Source organism: Oncorhynchus mykiss, chromosome 29, assembly GCF_057628025.1.
Source record: "Oncorhynchus mykiss isolate SJ-2025 chromosome 29, ASM5762802v1, whole genome shotgun sequence".
Taxonomy (NCBI): domain Eukaryota; kingdom Metazoa; phylum Chordata; class Actinopteri; order Salmoniformes; family Salmonidae; genus Oncorhynchus; species Oncorhynchus mykiss.
The window spans coordinates 7082501-7106500 of record NC_143050.1 but is presented as its reverse complement, the minus strand read 5'-3'; the positions used below and the strand labels follow the sequence as shown (position 1 = coordinate 7106500).

At 42.6% G+C, this 24000-nt stretch overlaps 1 protein-coding gene across 11 annotated transcripts in view; it reads right to left on the bottom strand.

Annotated features, from left to right (window-relative positions):
- Positions 1 to 24000, bottom strand: part of postna (periostin, osteoblast specific factor a) — an 86060-nt gene that overhangs the window by 59009 nt on the left and 3051 nt on the right. For all 11 annotated transcript variants that reach the window (XM_036967320.2, XM_036967317.2, XM_036967318.2 and 8 more), the window contains exon 3: positions 2426 to 2490. In XM_036967320.2, the coding sequence (XP_036823215.1) occupies positions 2426 to 2490 (65 nt within the window). The remainder of the gene's footprint in view (positions 1 to 2425; positions 2491 to 24000) is intronic.

Sequence of the window (24000 nt, the reverse complement as noted above, 5' to 3'; positions counted from 1 at the left end):
TAGTGGCTATATAGTTATTATAGTGGCTATAGAGTTATTATAGAGTTATATAGTTATTACAATGGCTATAGAGTTGTATAGAGTTTTAAATAGTTATTACAGTGGCTATAGAGTTTTTATAGTGTCTATATAGTTATTATAGTGGCTATAGAGTTTTTATAGTTATATAGTAATTGTGGTGGCTACGTAGTTATTATAGTGGCTATATAGTTATTGTAGTTACTATGGAGTTTTTATGGAGTTATATATTTATTAAAGTTGCTATAGAGTTATTATAATCGTTTTTTATAGCCACTATAAGGTATTATAAGGTATTAAAGGTATTAAAGTTGCTATATAGTTATTATGATGGCTATAGAGTTTTTATAGAGTAATATAGTTATTATAACTATATATAAAAACTCTTTGGACACTGTGTTAACTAACCTGCAGACGAGCTTCAATGACATGCAACTCTCCTTCCGTGGCCTCCAACTGCTCTTAAACGCTAGTAAAACTAAATGCATGCTCTTTAACCAATCGCTGCCTGCACCCGCTCGACCAGCATCACTACTCTGGACGGCTCTGACTTACGTGGAATAACTACACAAATACGTGGACAACTACAAATACCTAGGTTTCTGGTTAGACTGTAAACTCTCCTTCCAGACTCACATTAAGCATCTCCAATCCAAAATTAAATCTAGAATCTGCTTTCTATATCGCAACAAAGCATCCTTCACTCATGCTGCCAAACATACCCTTGTAAAACTGACCATCCTACCGATCCTCGACTTCGGTGATGTCATCTATAAAATAGCATCCAACACTCTACTCAACAAACTGGATGCAGTCTATCACAGTGCCATTTTGTCACCAAAGCCCCATACACTACCCACCATTGCGACCTGTACGCTCTCGTTGGTTGGCCCTAGCTTCATTCTCATCGCCAAACCCACTTGCTCCAGGTCATCTACAAGTCTCTGCTAGGTAAAGTCCCCCCTTATCTCAGCTCGCTGGTCACCATAGCAGCACCCACTCGTAGCACGCGCTCCAGCAGGTATATCTCTCTGGTCACCCCCAAAGCCAATTCCTCCTTTGGTCGTCTTTCCTTCCAGTTCTCTGCTGCCAATGACTGGAACGAACTGCAAAAATCTCTGAAGCTGGAGACTCATATCTCCCTCACTAGCTTTAAGAACCAGCTGTCAGAGCAGCTCACAGATCACCTGTACATAGCCCATCTGTAAACAGCCCATCTATCTACCTCATCCCCATAGTGTATTTAATTATTTATCTTGCTCCTTTGCACCCCAGTATCTCTACTTGCACATCCATCATTTGCACATCTACCATTCCAGTGTTTAATTGCCATATTGTAATTACTTCGCCACCATGGCCTATTTATTTCCTTAACTTACCTCATTTGCACTCACTGTATATAGACTTTTTGTTTTCTTTTGTTCTACTGTATTATTGACTGTATGTTTTGTTTATTCCATGTGTACTAGCCTCAACTAGCCTATCTGGTTAAATAAAGGTGAATAAATAACATAAATAAATAAAATAGTGTCTATAGAGTTAATATAGTGGATATATAGTTTTTATAGTGGCTATAGGGTTTTTATAGTTATATAGTTATTATAGCAGCTATAGAGTTTTTAATAGAGCTACAGTATATAGTTATTTTAGTTGCTATAGAGGTATTATAGTTACAGAGTCATTATGGTCATGATAGAGTTATAGTAGTTGCTGTATAGTTATTACAGTCGCTGTAGAGCTACTATAGCGTTATAGAGGTAAGATGCATGATAGGGTGAAAGAGGTGGGACGTTGGAGTGTGTTGGGGATGAGGGTGACAGATGGAGGTAGGAAGTGGGAGTGTGTTGGGGATGAGGGTAACAGATGGAGGTGGGAAGTGGGAGTGTGTTGGGGATGAGGGTGACAGATGGAGGTAGGAAGTGGGAGTGTGTTGGGGATGAGGGTGACAGATGGAGGTGGGAAGTGGGAGTGTGTTGGGGATGAGGGTGACAGATAGAAGTCGGAAGTAGGAGTGTGTTGGGGATGAGGGTGACAGATGGAGGTAGGAAGTGGGAGTGTGTTGGGGATGAGGGTGACAGATGGAGGTAGGAAGTGGGAGTGTGTTGGGGATGAGGGTAACAGATGGAGGTGGGAAATGGGAGTGTGAGGATATTTAGGACATTTAGGAGCTTTGATTAAAGTCCATGAGAGTACACACCAGGGGCGAACTGGGACCAGAAATCGGCTCAGGCATTTCTGACAAACCAGACCATTTTTTTCCCACACTTGAGGCCCCGCATTATTAGCCTGATAATGATCATGTTGCGCAAGAAACTCAAGACAGGCCCACTAGACAAAAAAATGGACCAGCCCATCTGGCATTCGCCCGAAATGCCAGATGGCCAGTCCGCCCCTGGTAGACACTTACCTGCAGGGCATCCTTTCATGCCTTCCAGCTTCATGTAGCCAGGACAGCACTCATACAGAACCACCCTGGAGAAAAGACAAGACAGAAATTAGCTACATGATAAGATAACAGAGAGAAGTCGTCCGTCCGTATGTAAGTTAGGCCTAGTCATTACACTGGCCAAATCAAAACAACATGGTAAAGAGTTTGGAAGCAGAAAGAGAGGAAGAAGACATCAAACAACACCATTACAAGCACTATGGCGTCAGCCTCAGAAATAGAAAAGTAGAACACACTATAAATATTAAAGACAACATTGGCGGACTACACAAAGTGAAACAACCAAATAACTCCTCAATTTAAGCTGAATTGGAGCTGAATGGGCTTTGGAACGAAGTATGTCACCCATCTTGTATGAATTATGGGACTTATTGCACAAACCAAGACACTATTGATGTATAAAAGAAGATAAATATTCTTCTAAATGGGATATTTTCCCATGGACAAATGAGCTAACAATTATGATCTGGGAAGTGTATCATCTCTCCAGGGATCTTGTTCATCGTCTTTGTTTGTCCTTGTCCAATCATAAACAAGTGTTCAACAATGCTGTGGTATAAAGAGATAATAAGATCAGTATTGGAAACTGTATCGGATTGATTTCCAAACTATGACTACGGAGCTTGAACAGATGATGGACCAATAAATATTATAGTTCAATGCATGAAAGTAACTTTGTCAGAACGGATAAACTCGAGTGATTGCCAATTGTGTTTAGAAATATTATTTGCCTCATTTATGTTGCTGACTCCTAAAATTGCCTCCCATGGATTGGCAGGTTTTCACACTCTGTCAGTGTGTGTGTGTGTGTGTGTGTGTGTGTGTGTGTGTGTGTGTGTGTGTGTTTGTGTGTAAGATCAAAGCTAATTGCCCCGTTTATCCCGAAACATTAGTCAGCCTCTTACAGAGTGCCTTACATCACACACACACACACACACACACACACACACACACACAATACATAACCAAAAGTATGTGGACACCTGGTCGCCTCTTTGCTACTGAAACAGCTTCCACTCTTCTGGGAAGGCTTTCCACTAGATGTTGGTACATTGCTGTTATAACAGCCTCCACTCTTCTGGGAAGGCTTTCCACTAGATGTTGGAACATTGCTGCTATAACAGCCTCCACTCTTCTGGGAAGGCTTTCCACTAGATGTTGGAACTTTGCTGCGGGGACTTGCTTCCATTCAGCCACAAGAGTATTAGTGAGGTCGGGCACTGATGTTGGGTGATTAGGCCTGGCTCGCAGTCGGTGTTCCAATTCATTGCAAAGGTGTTCAATGGGGTTGAGGTCAGGGCTCTGCAGCCCAGTCAAGCTGAAACAGGAAAGGGCCTTCCCCAAACTGTTGCCACAAAGTTGTACGCACAGAATCGTCTGGAATGTAATTGTATGCTGTAGCGCTAAGATTTTGTTTCACTGGAGCTAAGGGGCTGAACCCTGAACAACTGTCACAGTCCATGATTCCTCCTACACCAGACGTTACACTGGGGCAGGTAGCGTTCTCCTGGCTTCTGCCAAACCCAAATTCGTCCGCCAAACTGCCAGATGGTGAAGCGTGATTTATCACTCCAGATACTGCGGTTCCACTGCTCCTGAGTCCAATGGCGGCTCGGTTTACACCACTCCAGCAGACTCTTGGCATTGTGCATGGTGATACTTAGGCTTGTGTGCTGCTGCTCGGCCATGGAAATCCATTTCATGAAGCTCCCGACAAACAATTATTGTGCTGGCATTGCTTCCAGAGGCAGTTTGGAACTCAGTACTGATTGTTGCAACCGAGGACAGACAAGTTTTAAACGCCACACGCTTCAGCACTCGTCCTGTTCTGTGAGCAGAACACTGCAGAACACCAGAACAGAAACATCTGAATAATAACAGAACACTGTAGAACACCAGAACATCTGATTAATAACAGAATACTGTAGAACACCAGAACATCTGATTAATAACAGAACACTGTAGAACACCAGAAAATCTGATTAATAACAGAACACTGTAGAACACCAGAACATCTGATTAATAACAGAACACCAGAACATCTGATTAATAACAGAACACTGTAGAACACCAGAACATCTGATTAATAACAGAACACTGTAGAACACCAGAACAGAAACATCTGATTAATAACAGAACACTGTAGAACACCAGAACATCTGATTAATAACAGAACACTGTAGAACACCAGAACAGAAACATCTGATTAATAACAGAACACTATAGAACACCAGAACATCTGATTAATAACAGAACACTGTAGAACACCAGATCATCTGATTAATAACAGAACACTGTAGAACACCAGAACATCTGATTAATAACAGAACACTGTAGAACACCAGATCATCTGATTAATAACAGAACACTGTAGAACACCAGATCATCTGATTAATAACAGAACACTGTAGAACACCAGAACATCTGATTAATAACAGAACACTGTAGAACACCAGAACATCTGATTAATAACAGAACACTGTAGAACACCAGAACATCTGATTAATAACAGAACACTGTAGAACACCAGATCATCTGATTAATAACAGAACACTGTAGAACACCAGATCATCTGATTAATAACAGACCACTGTAGAACATCAGATCTGAAACATCTAGTCCTGTGCCCATGCCAGATGAGTTCCAGTTCATTGTTAAACAAGTATCAGTCACCTCAATCCACGGACATACTCTTACTCTTCCTTCCTCTTGTTTCAACGACCCAGAGTCTGCTGTCTATAACAAACAAATCTCCTTGGAACTCTCTCCTTGCAGTAGCTGATTTGATTGGCTCACTGGTTTAGAAAACAGAACCATTTGGCCCTCTGATAAATAATAATACACATATTGTCAATAATATTGATAAATAACTGAAATACCAGTATGTGTTTTAGAAATGTAACCTTAGACAAGTCATTGAGATGAAATCTCTTTTACAAGAAAAACCTGTATTACTAACGTATGGCTGAAACCCCTCTAAAGTGTTAGCAACCAACTGTCTACATATGGCTGAAACCCCCTCTAAGGTGTTTATAACCCACTGTCTACGTATGGCTGAAACCCCCTCTAGGGTGTTAGTAACCCACTGTTTACGTATGGCTTAAAACCCCTCTAGGGTGTCAGTAACCCACTGTCCATGTATGGCTGAAACCCCCTCTAGGGTGTCAGAAACCAACTGTCTACGTATGGCTGAAACCTCCCTAGGGTGTTAGTAACCCACTGTCTACATATGGCTGAAAACCCCTCTAGGGTGTTTATAACCCACTGTCTACATATGGCTGAAACCCCCTCTAGGGTGTCAGTAACCCACTGTCTACATATGGCTGAAACCCCCTCTAGGGTGTTAGTAACCCACTGTCTACATATGGCTGAAACCCCCTCTAGGGTGTCAGTAACCCACTGTCTACATATGGCTGAAACCCCCTCTAGGGTGTTTATAACCCACTGTCTACATATGGCTGAAACCCCCTCTAGGGTGTTTATAACCCACTGTCTACATATGGCTGAAACCCACTCTAGGGTGTTTATAACCCACTGTCTACATATGGCTGAAAACCCCTCTAGGGTGTCAGTAACCCACTGTCCATGTATGGCTGAAACCCCCCTAGGGTGTTAGTAACCCACTGTCTACATATGGCTGAAAACCCCTCTAGGGTGTTTATAACCCACTGTCTACATATGGCTGAAACCCCCTCTAGGGTGTCAGTAACCCACTGTCTACATATGGCTGAAACCCCCTCTAAGGTGTTTATAACCCACTGTCTACGTATGGCTGAAACCCCCTCTAGGGTGTTAGCAACCAACTGTCTACATATGGCTGAAACCCCCTCTAGAGTGTCAGTAACCCACTGTCTACGTATGGCTGAAACCCCCTCTAGAGTGTCAGTAACCCACTGTCTACATATGGCTGAAACCCCCTCTAGAGTGTCAGTAACCCACTGTCTACATATGGCTGAAACCCCCTCTAGAGTGTCAGTAACCCACTGTCTACATATGGCTGAAACCCCCTCTAGGGTGTCAGTAACCCACTGTCTACATATGGCTGAAACCCCCTCTAGGGTGTTTATAACCCACTGTCTACATATGGCTGAAACCCCCTCTAGGGTGTTAGTAACCCACTGTCTACATATGGCTGAAACCCCCTCTAGAGTGTCAGTAACCCACTGTCTACGTATGGCTGAAACCCCCTCTAGAGTGTCAGTAACCCACTGTCTACGTATGGCTGAAACCCCCTCTAGAGTGTCAGTAACCCACTGTATATGTATGGCTGAAACCCCCTCTAGAGTGTCAGTAACCCACTGTCTACATATGGCTGAAACCCCCTCTAGAGTGTCAGTAACCCACTGTCTACATATGGCTGAAACCCCCTCTAGAGTGTCAGTAACCCACTGTCTACGTATGGCTGAAACCCCCTCTAGAGTGTCAGTAACCCACTGTCTACATATGGCTGAAATCCCCTCTAGAGTGTCAGTAACCCACTGTCTACATATGGCTGAAACCCCCTCTAGAGTGTCAGTAACCCACTGTCTACGTATGGCTGAAACCCCCCTAGGGTGTTTATAACCCACTGTCTACATATGGCTGAAACCCCCTCTAGGGTGTCAGTAACCCACTGTCTACGTATGGCTGAAACCCCCCTAGGGTGTTTATAACCCACTGTCTACATATGGCTGAAACCCCCTCTAGGGTGTCAGTAACCCACTGTCTACGTATGGCTGAAACCCCCTCTAGAGTGTCAGTAACCCACTGTCTACGTATGGCTGAAACCCCCTCTAGGGTGTCAGTAACCCACTGTCTACGTATGGCTGAAACCCCCTCTAGGGTGTCAGTAACCCACTGTCTACGTATGGCTGAAACCCCCTCTAGGGTGTCAGTAACCCACTGTCTACATATGGCTGAAACCCCCTCTAGAGTGTCAGTAACCCACTGTCTACATATGGCTGAAACCCCCTCTAGAGTGTCAGTAACCCACTGTCTATGTATGGCTGAAACCCCCCTAGGGTGTTTATAACCCACTGTCTACATATGGCTGAAACCCCCTCTAGGGTGTCAGTAACCCACTGTCTACGTATGGCTGAAACCCCCTCAAGTGTGTCAGTAACCCACTGTCTACGTATGGCTGAAACCCCCTCTAGGGTGTCAGTAACCCACTGTCTACGTATGGCTGAAACCCCCTCTAGGGTGTCAGTAACCCACTGTCTACATATGGCTGAAACCCCCTCTAGGGTGTCAGTAACACACTGTCTACATATGGCTGAAACCCCCTCTAGGGTGTCAGTAACCCACTGTCTACATATGGCTGAAACCCCCTCTAGGGTGTCAGTAACCCTCTGTCTACATATGGCTGAAACCCCCTCTAGAGTGTCAGTAACCCACTGTCTACATATGGCTGAAACCCCCTCTAGGGTGTCAGTAACCCTCTGTCTACATATGGCTGAAACCCCCTCTAGAGTGTCAGTAACCCACTGTCTACATATGGCTGAAACCCCCTCTAGGGTGTTTATAACCCACTGTCTACATATGGCTGAAACCCCCTCTAGGGTGTCAGTAACCCACTGTCTACATATGGCTGAAACCCCCTCTAGAGTGTCAGTAACCCTCTGTCTACATATGGCTGAAACCCCCTCTAGGGTGTCAGTAACCCACTGTCTACATATGGCTGAAACCCCCTCTAGGGTGTCAGTAACCCACTGTCTACATATGGCTGAAACCCCCTCTAGGGTGTCAGTAACCCACTGTCTATGTATGGCTGAAACCCCCTCTAGAGTGTCAGTAACCCTCTGTCTACATATGGCTGAAACCCCCTTCTAGGGTGTCAGTAACCCACTGTCTACATATGGCTGAAACCCCCTCTAGAGTGTCAGTAACCCACTGTCTACGTCTGTAATAAACTCTCAGTGATTCTCTTTGGTTCTATAATTGTTACCAGATGAACCCTGCTAGCTGTGTGGTGTGTGTGTGTGTGTGTGTGTGTGTGTGTGTGTGTGTGTGTGTGTGTGTGTGTGTGTGTGTGTGTGTGTGTGTGCGTGCGAGCGTGCGTGCGTGCATGCGCGTGTGTGCATGTGTGTGTGACCCTGCTAGGTAGGTCAACTAAGGAAATGAAGGCATTAAGCTCTCCACTTAGATCAACTCAACCAATGAATAGAGTCTTCACTGTCATTACAGACTAACAAGGGCAGTCTTTGACCGATGAATGAAGAATAGCTAACAAGGACAAAGTGTTATATACCTAATGGATATAAAATAGGTATCCAAAGAATGACGCTTAAAGTGAAATTTAGCGAGAAAAGGAGAACGTACGCTTTGTATAATCAGTTGCTGTACTGAAGAAATGAATAAATACATTTGTTTCACTCTGTAATCTAGCAAATGGAAATAAAATGACACTGTCAGGTAATGTCAGGTAATAGATGTCAGGTAATAGATGTCAGGTAATAGATGTCAGGTAATGTCAGGTAATGTCAGGTAATAGATGTCAGGTAATAGATGTCAGGTAATAGATGTCAGGTAATAGATGTCAGGTATTAGATGTCAGGTAATAGATGTCAGGTAATAGATGTCAGGTAATAGATGTCAGGTAATAGATGTCAGGTAACAGATGTCAGGTATTAGATGTCAGGTAATAGATGTCAGGTAATAGATGTCAGGTAATGTCAGGTAATAGATGTCAGGTAATAGATGTCAGGTAATAGATGTCAGGTAACAGATGTCAGGTATTAGATGTCAGGTAATAGATGTCAGGTAATAGATGTCAGGTATTAGATGTCAGGTAATAGATGTCAGGTAATGTCAGGTAATAGATGTCAGGTAACAGATGTCAGGTATTAGATGTCAGGTAATAGATGTCAGGTAATAGATGTCAGGTAATAGATGTCAGGTAATAGATGTCAGGTAATGTCAGGTAATAGATGTCAGGTAACAGATGTCAGGTAATAGATGTCAGGTAATGTCAGGTAATAGATGTCAGGTAATAGATGTCAGGTAATAGATGTCAGGTAATAGATGTCAGGTAATAGATGTCAGGTAATAGATGTCAGGTAATAGATGTCAGGTAATAGATGTCAGGTAATAGATGTCAGGTAATAGATGTCAGGTAATAGATGTCAGGTAACAGATGTCAGGTAATAGATGTCAGGTAATGTCAGGTAATAGATGTCAGGTAATAGATGTCAGGTAATAGATGTCAGGTAATAGATGTCAGGTAATAGATGTCAGGTAATAGATGTCAGGTAATAGATGTCAGGTAATAGATGTCAGGTAATAGATGTCAGGTAACAGATGTCAGGTATTAGATGTCAGGTAATAGATGTCAGGTAATAGATGTCAGGTAATGTCAGGTAATAGATGTCAGGTAATAGATGTCAGGTAATAGATGTCAGGTAACAGATGTCAGGTATTAGATGTCAGGTAATAGATGTCAGGTAATAGATGTCAGGTATTAGATGTCAGGTAATAGATGTCAGGTAATAGATGTCAGGTAATAGATGTCAGGTAATAGATGTCAGGTAATGTCAGGTAATAGATGTCAGGTAATAGATGTCAGGTAACAGATGTCAGGTATTAGATGTCAGGTAATAGATGTCAGGTAATAGATGTCAGGTAATAGATGTCAAGTAATGTCAGGTAATAGATGTCAGGTAACAGATGTCAGGTAATAGATGTCAGGTAATGTCAGGTAATAGATGTCAGGTAATAGATGTCAGGTAATAGATGTCAGGTAATAGATGTCAGGTAATAGATGTCAGGTAATAGATGTTAGGTAACAGATGTCAGGTAATAGATGTCAGATAATAGATGTCAGGTAACAGATGTCAGGTATTAGATGTCAGGTAATAGATGTCAGGTAATAGATGTCAGGTAATAGATGTCAGGTAACAGATGTCAGGTAATGGCAGGTAATAGATGTCAGGTAATAGATGTCAGGTAATAGATGTCAGGTAACAGATGTCAGGTATTAGATGTCAGGTAATAGATGTCAGGTAATAGATGTCAGGTATTAGATGTCAGGTAATAGATGTCAGGTAATAGATGTCAGGTAATGTCAGGTAATAGATGTCAGGTAACAGATGTCAGGTATTAGATGTCAGGTAATAGATGTCAGGTAATAGATGTCAGGTAATAGATGTCAGGTAATAGATGTCAGGTAATGTAAGGTAATAGATGTCAGGTAACAGATGTCAGGTAATAGATGTCAGGTAATGTCAGGTAATAGATGTCAGGTAATAGATGTCAGGTAATAGATGTCAAGTAACAGATGTCAGGTATTAGATGTCAGGTATTAGATGTCAGGTAATAGATGTCAGGTAATGTCAGGTAATAGATGTCAGGTAATAGATGTCAGGTAATAGATGTCAGGTAATAGATGTCAGGTAATAGATGTCAGGTAATAGATGTCAGGTAACAGATGTCAGGTAATAGATGTCAGGTAATGTCAGGTAATAGATGTCAGGTAATAGATGTCAGGTAATAGATGTCAGGTAATAGATGTCAGGTAATAGATGTCAGGTAATAGATGTCAGGTAATAGATGTCAGGTAATAGATGTCAGGTAATAGATGTCAGGTAATAGATGTCAGGTAACAGATGTCAGGTATTAGATGTCAGGTAATAGATGTCAGGTAATAGATGTCAGGTAATGTCAGGTAATAGATGTCAGGTAATAGATGTCAGGTAATAGATGTCAGGTAACAGATGTCAGGTATTAGATGTCAGGTAATAGATGTCAGGTAATAGATGTCAGGTATTAGATGTCAGGTAATAGATGTCAGGTAATAGATGTCAGGTATTAGATGTCAGGTAATAGATGTCAGGTAATGTCAGGTAATAGATGTCAGGTAATAGATGTCAGGTAACAGATGTCAGGTATTAGATGTCAGGTAATAGATGTCAGGTAATAGATGTCAGGTAATAGATGTCAAGTAATGTCAGGTAATAGATGTCAGGTAACAGATGTCAGGTAATAGATGTCAGGTAATGTCAGGTAATAGATGTCAGGTAATAGATGTCAGGTAATAGATGTCAGGTAATAGATGTCAGGTAATAGATGTCAGGTAATAGATGTTAGGTAACAGATGTCAGGTAATAGATGGCAGATAATAGATGTCAGGTAACAGATGTCAGGTATTAGATGTCAGGTAATAGATGTCAGGTAATAGATGTCAGGTAATAGATGTCAGGTAACAGATGTCAGGTAATGGCAGGTAATAGATGTCAGGTAATAGATGTCAGGTAATAGATGTCAGGTAACAGATGTCAGGTATTAGATGTCAGGTAATAGATGTCAGGTAATAGATGTCAGGTATTAGATGTCAGGTAATAGATGTCAGGTAATAGATGTCAGGTAATAGATGTCAGGTAATGTAAGGTAATAGATGTCAGGTAACAGATGTCAGGTAATAGATGTCAGGTAATGTCAGGTAATAGATGTCAGGTAATAGATGTCAGGTAATAGATGTCAAGTAACAGATGTCAGGTATTAGATGTCAGGTAATAGATGTCAGGTAATAGATGTCAGGTAATATATGTCAGGTAACAGATGTCAGGTATTAGATGTCAGGTAATAGATGTCAGGTAATAGATGTCAGGTAATAGATGTCAGGTAATGTAAGGTAATAGATGTCAGGTAACAGATGTCAGGTAATAGATGTCAGGTAATGTCAGGTAATAGATGTCAGGTAATAGATGTCAGGTAACAGATGTCAGGTATTAGATGTCAGGTAATAGATGTCAGGTAATAGATGTCAGGTATTAGATGTCAGGTAATAGATGTCAGGTAATGTCAGGTAATAGATGTCAGGTAATGTCAGGTAACAGATGTCAGGTATTAGATGTCAGGTAATAGATGTCAGGTAATAGATGTCAGGTAATATATGTCAGGTAATAGATGTCAGGTAATAGATGTCAGGTAATGTCAGGTAATAGATGTCAGGTAACAGATGTCAGGTAATAGATGTCAGGTAATGTCAGTTAATAGATGTCAGGTAATAGATGTCAGGTAATAGATGTCAGGTAATAGATGTCAGGTAACAGATGTCAGGTATTAGATGTCAGGTAATAGATGTCAGGTAACAGATGTCAGGTATTAGATGTCAGGTAATAGATGTCAGGTAATAGATGTCAGGTAATAGATGTCAGGTAATAGATGTCAGGTAATGTAAGGTAATAGATGTCAGGTAACAGATGTCAGGTAATAGATGTCAGGTAATGTCAGGTAATAGATGTCAGGTAATAGATGTCAGGTAACAGATGTCAGTTAATAGATGTCAGGTAATAGATGCTGATTAGGACTAATTTGTTTTGTAACTGACTAGTATTGAACCCATTGCTCAGCGAATACCGCATTCCGCCTGATTGAGCTCATCTGTTGCAAAAATACTTTACCGTTTAGTCTAGGAAGCAAACGAAACCAGACAAGGAGGGACCTACCTGAATGCGTACAATAGTAAACACTCTATTTTTATTCTTTTTTATCCAAAAACTTTTCCCGTCTGGCGTAACGTTTTGCAACAAATGAAACGTTTTACAATGGAATCTGACCGCTGCATAACGCCCCAAGATCTGTTGATTCGCACGCTGTGTGTAAGGTTTCTCCAGCATGTCGTAGTACCGACCTGAAACCCTTACGGAACCCATGGTTATGTCAAAGCACCAGCAATTGGCTTTGCTGAACAGTCACACAACCATCACCCACTAGCTCCGGTATATGCTAACAGACCCCTTTTGAATATATCGAGTATCGTTGGCTTCAATTAAGTAAGTGGATATACTGAGGCGTTTTAAGACATGAATAAACCTTTTATTAAGTACATCCGGACTGAGGAAATGGGGCCTGCTGTGGTGTGGTACGGATTATTGAGCTCTGGAGGCCATGGAAGCTGTGGTTAGTATAATACAGTGTCTGGTGTGGTTACTGAGTTGGTGACCCCAAGACAGATTTATGGCTAAAGCTGTACCAGTAATGGTCACCACAACTTATGCTACTACTGTCTTTAAGTCTCTCTCTCTCTCTCTCTCTCTCTCTCTCTCTCTCTCTCTCTCTCTCTCTCTCTCTCTCTCTCTCTCTCTCTCTCTCTCTCTCTCTCTCTCTCTCTCTCTCTCTCTCTCTCTTCTTCTATCTATCATCGTATCTCTCTCTGTCTGTCTTGATCTCAATGTTAAGAAGCAAACATACTATCATAAATCACTCACATCCTCTCATCACATCCAAACACAGCAATGATGTTTTATTATCCATAATCGACTGAAACAGACAAGCAGACAAAGACAAACACACACACGCACGCACGCACGCAACCACAGCCACACACACAATCAAACACACAGACACGCACACACTAAACCCCCAACATACACTCTTTCCTCATCTCTAAACCACACCACACAACCAGCTCAGATACCACAGCTGGACAGATTTCCTCCAGAGGTGCTGAACAATGTTCCCACTGTCAGAAAGAGTGAGAGAGAGAGAGAGAGAGAGAGAGAGAGAGAGAGAGAGAGAGAGAGAGAGAGAGAGAGAGAGAGAGCGAGACAGAGCTAGAGAGACAGAGAGACAGAGAGAGAGAGAGATAGAGAGAGAGAGACAGAAAGACAGAGAGAGAGAGACAGAGAGACAGAGAGAGAGAGACAGAGAGAGACAGAGAGACAGAGAGAGAGAGAGGGATATACAGAGCATTCAGAAAGTATTCAGACCCCTTGACATTTTCCACATTTTGTTACATTACAGTCGTATTCTTATTCTACAATGTGTAAAAATAAATTCATATAACGTAAAATAAAAGACGGAAAAATCACATTTACAAGTATTCGGCCCTTTACTCAGTGCTTTGTTGAAGCACCTTTGGCTTCTTGGGTCTGATGCTACAAGCTTGGCACACCTGTATGTGGGGAGTTTCTCCCATTCGTCTCAGCAGATCCTCTCAACCTCTGTCAGGTTGGATGGGGAGCGTCGCTGCACAGCTATTTTCAGATCTTTCCATAGATGTTTTACCCAAGTCTGGGCTCTGGCTGGACCACTCAAGGACATTCAGAGACTTGTCCCTGTGTTGTCCTGTTGGAAGATGAACCTTCACCCTGAACGCACTAGAGCAGGTTTTCATCAAGGATCTCTCTGTGCTCAATTCATCATTCCCTCAACCCTGACTAGTCTCACAGTCTCTGCAGCTGAAAAACATCCCCAGAGCACAATGCTGCCACCACCATGCTTCACTGTAGGGATAGTGCCAGGTGTGCTCCAGACGTGACACTTTGCATTCAGGCCAAAGAGTTCAATTTTGCTTCAATCAGACCAGAGAATCTTGTTTTTCGTGGTCTGAGAGTCCTTAGGTGCCTTTTTTTTTTTAGCAAACTTCGAGTAGATTGCCATGTGCCTTTGGCTGAGAAGTGGATTCTGTCTGGCCACTCATCACTCATCACCATAAAGGTCTGAATGTGCTGGAATGCTTTTCCAACAGTCTTGAAGGAGAGTTCCCATATACGCTGAGCACTTGTTTTTTTCAACATGACATTGACCCAACACACCTCCAGGCTGTGTAAGGTCTATTTGACAATGAAGGAGAGTGATGGAGAGCTGCATCAGATGACCTGGCTTCCACAATCACTTGACCTCAACCCAATTGAGGTGGTTTGTAATTTGTTGAACTGCAAAGTGAAGGAAAAGCAGCCAACAAGTGCTCAGCATATATGTGGGAACTCCTTCGAGACTGTTGGAAAAGCATTCCAGGTGAAGCTGGTTGAGAGAATGCCAAGAGTGTGAAAAGCTGTCATCTAGGGAAAGGGTGGCTACCGTGAAGAATCAAAAATATAAAATATATGTAGATTTATTTAACACTTTCTTGGTTACTACATGACTCCATATGTGTTATTTCATAGTTTTGAATGTCTTCACTATTATTCTACAAGGTAGAAAATAGTGAAAATAAAGAATGAGTAGGTGTTTCCAAACTTTTAACTGGTACAGTATATTTACTCTATACAGAGTCAATTTATTGGGCTGATCAACTCATTGAAACAAATCAACATATTTATATGCTTAACATTCACGTAACTTTCAAAGCATTGAAAATGTTATAATTTATATTTTACTGAGTTAGATACAAACATAATTAGACTAATCCCCAAATTGGGCTAATTATGTCATATTTTAATGTCCAATAACTTTTGAATCAGAAGCTAGCTAGCTAGCATATAAACCGAGTCACCTGGCATCCTTCAACCAAAAACGTGTGTATCCCTAGCCCACCAGTGACTGTGTGGGGAGGTCTGGACTTTATTAGAACAGGTGATTGTGCCCTTTGTAAAGGCTGAGTTGCTGGTTCAAATCCTGTTCTGGCTGTTAGTCTCCGCAGTCGCTACGTCACTGCTGAATTCTCCCCAGTAACCTATGTAGAGCATTAGGCTAATGCATCTAACTATTTCACCAAGTTAAAAAAAGGTCCTAAATTCCCCTCAGCGATGTTCTGAAGGAAATCAGTAGCGTAGGCAACACGTGAAGGTTGTCATTATCAAATGGAGTTTCCTCTTAATTGACCTGCCTGGTAAAATAAGGTAAAATAATACAAAATTAAAGGCCTGCTGCTGTTGTAAACTTTTCTTCGAATCCTAATTGACTATTAAACATTGGTCGATTTTTGGAAACGCCAAAGTCAATCAATCAATAATATAATAATACGTTTAGGAAAGGTCTTTAAACATCTTTAGCTCACAATCTGTGGACGCTATATGAGAAGAAGCGTTCAAAATGTATGTAAATCATAAACCAAAAGGCGGGATGGTCTGAGAGGAATTGAAGAGCTTAAACTACTTAATGCTTAGTGTACATAATGTTATGTTATCGATAAACTTACACAAACGCTTGGATTGCTTTCCAAATCTGAGACGACAGGTGGATTAACAAAAGGCTAAGCTGTGTTTTGCAATATTGCACTTGTGATTTCATGAATATGAATATTTCTTTGTAATATTATTTGACTGTGGCGCTATGCTATTCAGCGGTTGCTGATGACAATTATCCCGCTACCGGGATGGGTAGCGTCAAGAAGTTAAGGAATTACTGTTGTATATAAAAGTACTGTACGTAGTTAAAAATATGTTAAAAAACAAAGAGGGTGGTGGGATAATAAAATGAACATAAAAAATAAGAAAACATCGCCTCAGTGTCACAACAGAAAGTACATAGAGATTGATGTATTATAGGTTAGAGTTGTCTTTAACGAATCGGATTTACCTCAGACACCCGACCAGGCCCCAACAACCCCCGCCATTCGCATGAAGAAGAAGAGACGGAGATATCGGGGACGTAGGTCGGGGTACCTAAGGATCCGCCGGCGAGTCACCCTCTAACATCAGTCCTATTAACCAACGTGCAATCATTGGATAACAAAATGGATGAGCTCGGATTACAATTATCCAACCAACGGAACATTAAAAACTGTAACATCTTATGTTTCACTGAGTCGTGGCTGAACGGCGACATGGGTAACATACAGTTGGCTGGGTCTGTGTCTATTTGTCAATAACAGCTGGTGCACAAATTCTGATATTAAGGAAGTCTCAAGGTTTTGCTCACCTGAGGTAGACCATATCATGATAAGCTGTAGACCACACTATTTACCAAGAGAGTTCTCATCTATATTTTTCGTGGCTGTGTATTTACTAGCACAAACTGATGCTGGCACTAAGACGGCACTCAATGAGCTGTATAAGGCCATTAGCAAACAGGAAAATGCTCATCCAGAGGTGGCGCTCCTAGTGGCCAGGGAGTTTAATGCAGGGAAACTTCAATTTGTTTTAAATGTGCAACCAGAGGGAAAAAAAATTCTAGACCACCTTTACTCCACAGACAGAGACGCATACAAAGCTCTCCCTCGTCCTCCATTTGGCAAATCTGACCATAACTCTATTCTCCTGATTCCTACTTACAAGCAACAACTAAAGCAGGAAGAACCAGTGACTCGCTCAATAAGGAAGTGGTCAGATGATGCAGATGCTAAGCTACAGGACTGTTTTGCTAGCACAGACTGGAATATGGATTCTTCCGATGGTATTGAGGAGTACACCACATCAGTCACTGGCTTCATCAATAAGTGCATCGATGACGTCATCCCCACAGTGACTGTACGTACATACCCCAACCAGAAGCCATGGATTACAGGCAACATTCACACTGAGCTAAAGGGCAGAGCTGCCGTTTTCAAGGAGCGGAACTCTAACCCGGATGCTTATAAGAAATCCTTTTATGCCCTCTGATAAACCATCAAACAGGCAAAGCGTCAATACAGGGCTAAGATTGAATCATACTACACCGGCTCCGATGCTCGGCGGATGTGGCAGGGTTTGCAAACTATTACGGACTACAAAGGGAAGCACAGCCGAGAGCTTCCCAGTGACACAAGCGTACCACAAGCGTACCAGACCAGCTAAACTACTTATATACTCTTATCAAGTCAAGCAAATCTGATTCATGCATGAGAGCATCAGCTGTTCCGGACGACTGTGTGATCACGCTCTCCATAGCCGATTTGAATAAGACCTTTAAACAGGTCAACATTCACAAGGCCGCAGGGCCAGACGGATTACCAGGATGAGTACTCCGAGCAAGTGCTGATCAACTGGCAAGTGTCTCCACTGACATTTTCAACCTGTCCCTGACTGAGTCTGTAATACCAATATGTTTCAAGCAGACCACCATAGTCCCTGTTCCCAAGACCCACTCCAATTTGCATAACCACCCAACAGATCCACAGATGATGCAATCTCCATTGCACTCCATGCTGCCCTTTCCCACCTGGACAAAAGGAACACCTACGTGAGAATGCTATTCTATGACTACAGCTCAGCGTTCAACACCATAGTGCACTCAAAGCTCAGCACTAGGCTAAGGGCCCTGGGACTAAACACTTCCCTCTGCAACTGGATCCTGGACTTCCTAACGGGCCGTCCGTGGTGATAGGGTAGGCAACAACACATCTGCCATGCCAACATGGGGGCCCCTCAGGGTGCCTGCTTTGTCCCTTTCTGTAATCCCTGTTCACCCATGACTTCATGGCCAAACAGAGCTTCAAGTTCCTTGGTGTCCACATCACCATCAAACAATCATGGTCCAAACACACCAAGACAGTCGTGAAGAGGGCACTACAGCGCCTTTCCCCCCTAAGGAGATCGAAAAGACATTGGTCTCCAGATCCTCAAAAGGTTCAACAGCTGCACCATCGAGAGCACCTTGACCAGTTGCATCACCGCCTGGTATGGTAACTGCGTGGCATCAGACCAAAAGGCACTGCAGAAGGTAGTTAGCACAGCCCAGTACAACACTGGGGGAAAGCTTCCAGGCGGTGTCAGAGGAAGGCCCCCAAAAATTGTCAAAGACTCCAGTCATAGACTGTTCTCTCTGCTACAGCAGGGCAAGCGGTACCGGACCGCCAAGTCTAGGTCCAAAAGGCTCTTAATAGTTTTACCCCCAAGACATAAGACTGCTGAACAGCTTCTACCCCCAAGACATAAGACTGCTGAACAGCTTCTACCCCCAAGACATAAGACTGCTGAACAGCTTCTAACCCCAAGACATAAGACTGCTGAACAGCTTCTACCCCCAAGACATAAGACTGCTGAACAGCTTCTACCCCCAAGACATAAGACTGCTGAACAGCTTTTACCCCCAAGACATACGACTGCTGAACAGCTTCTACCCCCAAGACATAAGACTGCTGAACAGCTTTTACCCCCAAGACATAAGACTGCTGAACAGCTTCTACCCCCAAGACATAAGACTGCTGAACAACTTCTACACCCCAAGACATAAGACTGCTGAACAGCTTCTACCCCCAAGACATGAGACTGCTGAACAGCTTATACCCCCAAGCCATTAGACTGCTGAACAGCTATTACCCCCAAGACATAAGACTGCTGAACAGCTTTTACCCCCAAGACATAAGACTGCTGAACAGCTTCTACCCCCAAGACATAAGACTGCTGAACAGCTTCTACCCCCAAGACATAAGACTGCTGAACAGCTTCTACCTCCAAGACATAAGACTGCTGAACAGCTTCTACCCCAAGACACAAGACTGCTGAACAACATCTACCCCCAAGACATAAGACTGCTGAACAGCTTCTACCCTCAAGCCATTAGACTGCTGAACAGCTTCTACCCTCAAGCCATTAGACTAATGAACAGCTTCTACCCTCAAGCCATTAGCCTGCTGAACAGCTTCTACCCTCAAGCCATTAGACTGCTGAACAGCTTCTACCCTCAAGCCATCAGACTGCTGAACAGCTTCTACCCCCAAGCCATAAGACTGCTGAACAGCTTCTACCCCCAAGACATCAGACTGCTTAACAGCTTCTACCTCCAAGACATCAGACTGCTTAACAGCTTCTACCTCCAAGTCATAAGACTGCTGGTCAGCTAATCAAATGGTCAGCCGGACTATTTGCGTTGACACCTCCACATTGGTTTTTACACTGCTGCTACTTGCTGTTTATCATCTATGCATAGTCACTCTACCCCTACCTACATGTACAAAATACATCGACTAACCTGTACCCTCGACTCGGTAACAGTATTTCCTGTTTATAGCCTCATTATTGTTACTTAAAAAAATATATAATAATATAAATGTTTTACTTTTGTTCATTTAGTAAATATTTTCTTAACTCTTATTTTTCTTAAAACTGCATAATTGGTTAAGGGCTAGTAAGTAAACATTTCATGGTAAGGTCTACCCCCGGTTGTTTTCGGGGCGCATGTGACAAGTTACAATTTGATTTGATTTGAGAGGTCAGCATTTCAAGCAAAGTCCATACATTGTATCATTTCAGCCCACCTATAAAAGGTACCTCGATTTGGACATTGTGCTTCAGCCTTCATTGGGTTTATAGATTAAGAATATGATGGTTTTATACATGGTTCAGAGACCAATCACAATGGGAATACAAAAACAATATAATGTGATTGGTGAAATTAGTTGTAACTCCTCTACCAATCACATCATGTCTTACTGTGTATTACTAATGTGATTGGCCCTTGAACATATAGGAGGCAACTTTGAAATATATAAAAGCTTCTAGACCAAACCTCTTGTATCTTGACCAAACCCCATCTGTAGACCAAACCTCATCTGTAGACCAAACCTCGTCTGTAGGCCAAGCCTCTTGTATCCAGACCAAACCTCTTGTCTCCAGACCAAACCTCTTGTATCCAGACCAAATCTCATGTATCCAGACCAAACCTCTTGTATCCAGACCAAACCTCATGTATCCAGACCAAACCTCTTGTATCCAGACCAAACCTCATGTATCCAGACCAAACCTCTTGTATCCAGACCAAACCTCTTGTATCCAGACCAAACCTCTCAAGTCATTGTACCATTATAATAACTTATTGATCAAAACACTTTATTTATGTACCAGTCAATGGGTTTGAATCAAATGGATAGAAAACATCATTCTATACACTGTTTTAAAAGTTTCCCTTCATCACAAAATGTGATATGTCTGTTTATGTGACACAGGCAAAAAAACGGATTCACACATAGGCCACTTTTTCACACACACACACACACACACACACCCTCAGGATACACAGAGCAAGCCTAGACAGGAGGAGAGAGAGACAGAGAGAGAGAAAGAGAGAGAGAGAGAGAGAGAGGGGGGGCGTCATGGAGGAGAAAGAACGAGATAGAGAGAGGATTCCATTCATTGCACATGATGTCAGTAGACAAGCCCAGAGACCTGTCAACCCAGAGTGAATAGAAGATAGGGAAGGGGGGTGAGGGGGAGGAGGGGGAGGAGGAGGAGGGTGGATTAGGGAGGAGGGAGAAGGAGGAGAGAAGAGGAGGAGGGAGGAGGAGCGAGGTGGAGGGAGGAGGGAGGAGGTAGGAAGAGGAGGGAGGAGGAGGAGAGAAGAGGTGGAAGGAGGAGGCGGGAAGAGGAGGGAGGAGGAGCGAGGTGGAGGGAGGAGGAGGAGGGAGGAAGAGGAAAGAAGAGGAGGGAGGTGTAGGGAGGAGGAGGAGGGAGGTGTAGGGAGGAGGAGGAGGGAGGTGTAGGGAGGAGGAGGAGGGAGGAGGAGGAAGAGGAGAGAAGAGGAGGGAGGAGGAGGGAGGTGGGGGGAAAAGGAAGAAAGATAACTAACAGACACATAACTAACATAGATAACAAACAGATGCATCATTGACGAACACATACTACAATTAATAGTCAGAACTGGTCGGTGCAGAGAGAGAGCGAGAGAGAGAGAGAGAGAGAGAAGGGGAGAGAGAGAAAGAGAGAGAGATAGAAAGAGAGAGGGACAGAGAGAGAGTGAGAGAGAGAGAGAGAGAAGGGGAGAGAGAGAGAAGGGGAGCGAGAGAAAGAGAAAGAGACAGAGAAAGAGAGAAAGAGAGAGAGCGAGAGAGACAGACAGTGACAGATTATCAAAATAAATACTATTTTGTCGTTTCAAAAATGTTCTAAATACAAAATGCACGTACACACCTTCACTACCAAAACATTGTTAGCAACGCTAATGACTGTGATATGTGATTGTTTGAGTTATCTTACTGTAAATCGCTCTGGATAAGTGTCTGCTAAATGACAAAGATGTGAAATGTAAATATAGAAAATTAACAATTGGAAGCACACTGGGTATTAATATTGGCCTTTTTTTAAAGGGTGGAGCTAATTTTAATAATACCCAGCATGCTTCGCAGATGTTAATTTATGTTTAGTTAATTTAGCTGTCACTCTTATCACACAATAGTACCATCAGACCTCTGATACCAATGCAGGGTGAAGGGGAGCCACACAGTTGTGAGCCGCTGTAAAAATTGGAAAAGCATTTGTATTTTGCATATACAAATTACAGGTCTCGAAGTATCTTGTTACTAAAAGCTTTGGATTGTAATTAAGTACATATTTCAAATACATGTAACATAAATACTGCCCTTTCCCTGCACACACACACACACACACACACACACACACACACACACACACACACACACACACACACACACACACACACACACACACACACACACACACCCACACTACACACTACACACTACACACACACACACACACACTACACACTACACACACACACACACACACACACACACACACCACACACACCACACAAACACACACACACACACACGCACAGACACACGCACTATATCTACGGAGAGATACCTACTCTCTAGAATGAAAGTGTACTTCTTGATTCTCTAAAACATTGGTCTCCAACATTTTCTGAGTGAAAATCATTTTCTGAGTGAAAATCATTTCCTGAGTCAAAATGCCGAGATCTAACGCTCCTTTAAAAAAAAAAAAACATCACTAGAAGATGTAAGCCTAAGCAACATTAACCAATTAAAAATCAGTTCTGATGTTTGATCAGGAGACTACAGGTCCAATACATTACCACTGCATATTGGCTATTCTTCCATCGCCCTGCCATTGTTGTTCTCCTCAGACCATTTTGCAATGATATATATTTTTTTTTAAATATGATCACACTGGTGATAGATCATTTGTTGTATTACTTGTGAGACACAGCTTGAGTGAGCTTAATATAGTTACTAACATATTAATAACTTAATATCTATATATTTTTACTGGACTGATGGTCAGTCTGAGTGGAGGGAAGGAAGAAGCTGAGAAAAGGAGACACCGTTTTCCAGCTGATGGCGAAACTCAAGTCACACCGTATCTACCTCAGGCACCAATTCATGTTGTTCCTCCTATGACCAGAGAAAGGGAAATATTCCTCAATATTAAAAAAAGACACAAGCCACTAATGATGACAACGCATGGAAACACGTTGCACTGCTCCATCCATTACAGCTGCAGTGCCGGTTCGCAGCGTGAAACATAGGGAGAAAGTGCATTTTATGGCTTATAAAAGTTATGAACGAAGTGTTGACACTGATGAATAACGACTTAAACATGAAATAGTCATAAAAAAACAGCAGCTCTTTGCTGTATTCAATAGAATTAATCATCAAGAACAGCTCAAGGACAGAACAACATCAATTTAAAAATGGTACACGTAGCCTACATATCAATACATACACACAAACTGTCTAGGTCCAATAGGGGAGAGGTTTTGTGCCGAGAGGTTTTGTGCCGAGAGGTTTTGAGCCGAGAGGTGTTGTGCCGAGAGGTTTTGTGCCGACAGGTGTTGTGCCGAGAGGTTTTGTGCCGAGAGGTGTTGTGCCGAGAGGTTTTGTGCCGAGAGGTTTTGTGCCGAGAGGTTTTGTGCCGAGAGGTGTTGTGCCGAGAGGTGTTGTGCCGAGAGGATTTGTGCCGAGAGGTTTTGTGCCGAGAAATTTTGTGCCGATAGGTTTTGTGCCGAGAGGTGTTGTGCCGAGAGGTGTTGTGCCGAGAGGTTTTGTGCCGAGAGGTTTTGAGCCGAGAGGTGTAGTGCCGAGAGGTTTTGTGCCGAGAGGTGTTGTGCCGAGAGGTTTTGTGCCGAGAGGTTTTGTGCCGAGAGGTTTTGTGCCGAGAGGTGTTGTGCCGAGATGTTTTGTGCCGAGAGGTGTTGTGCCGAGAGGTTTTGTG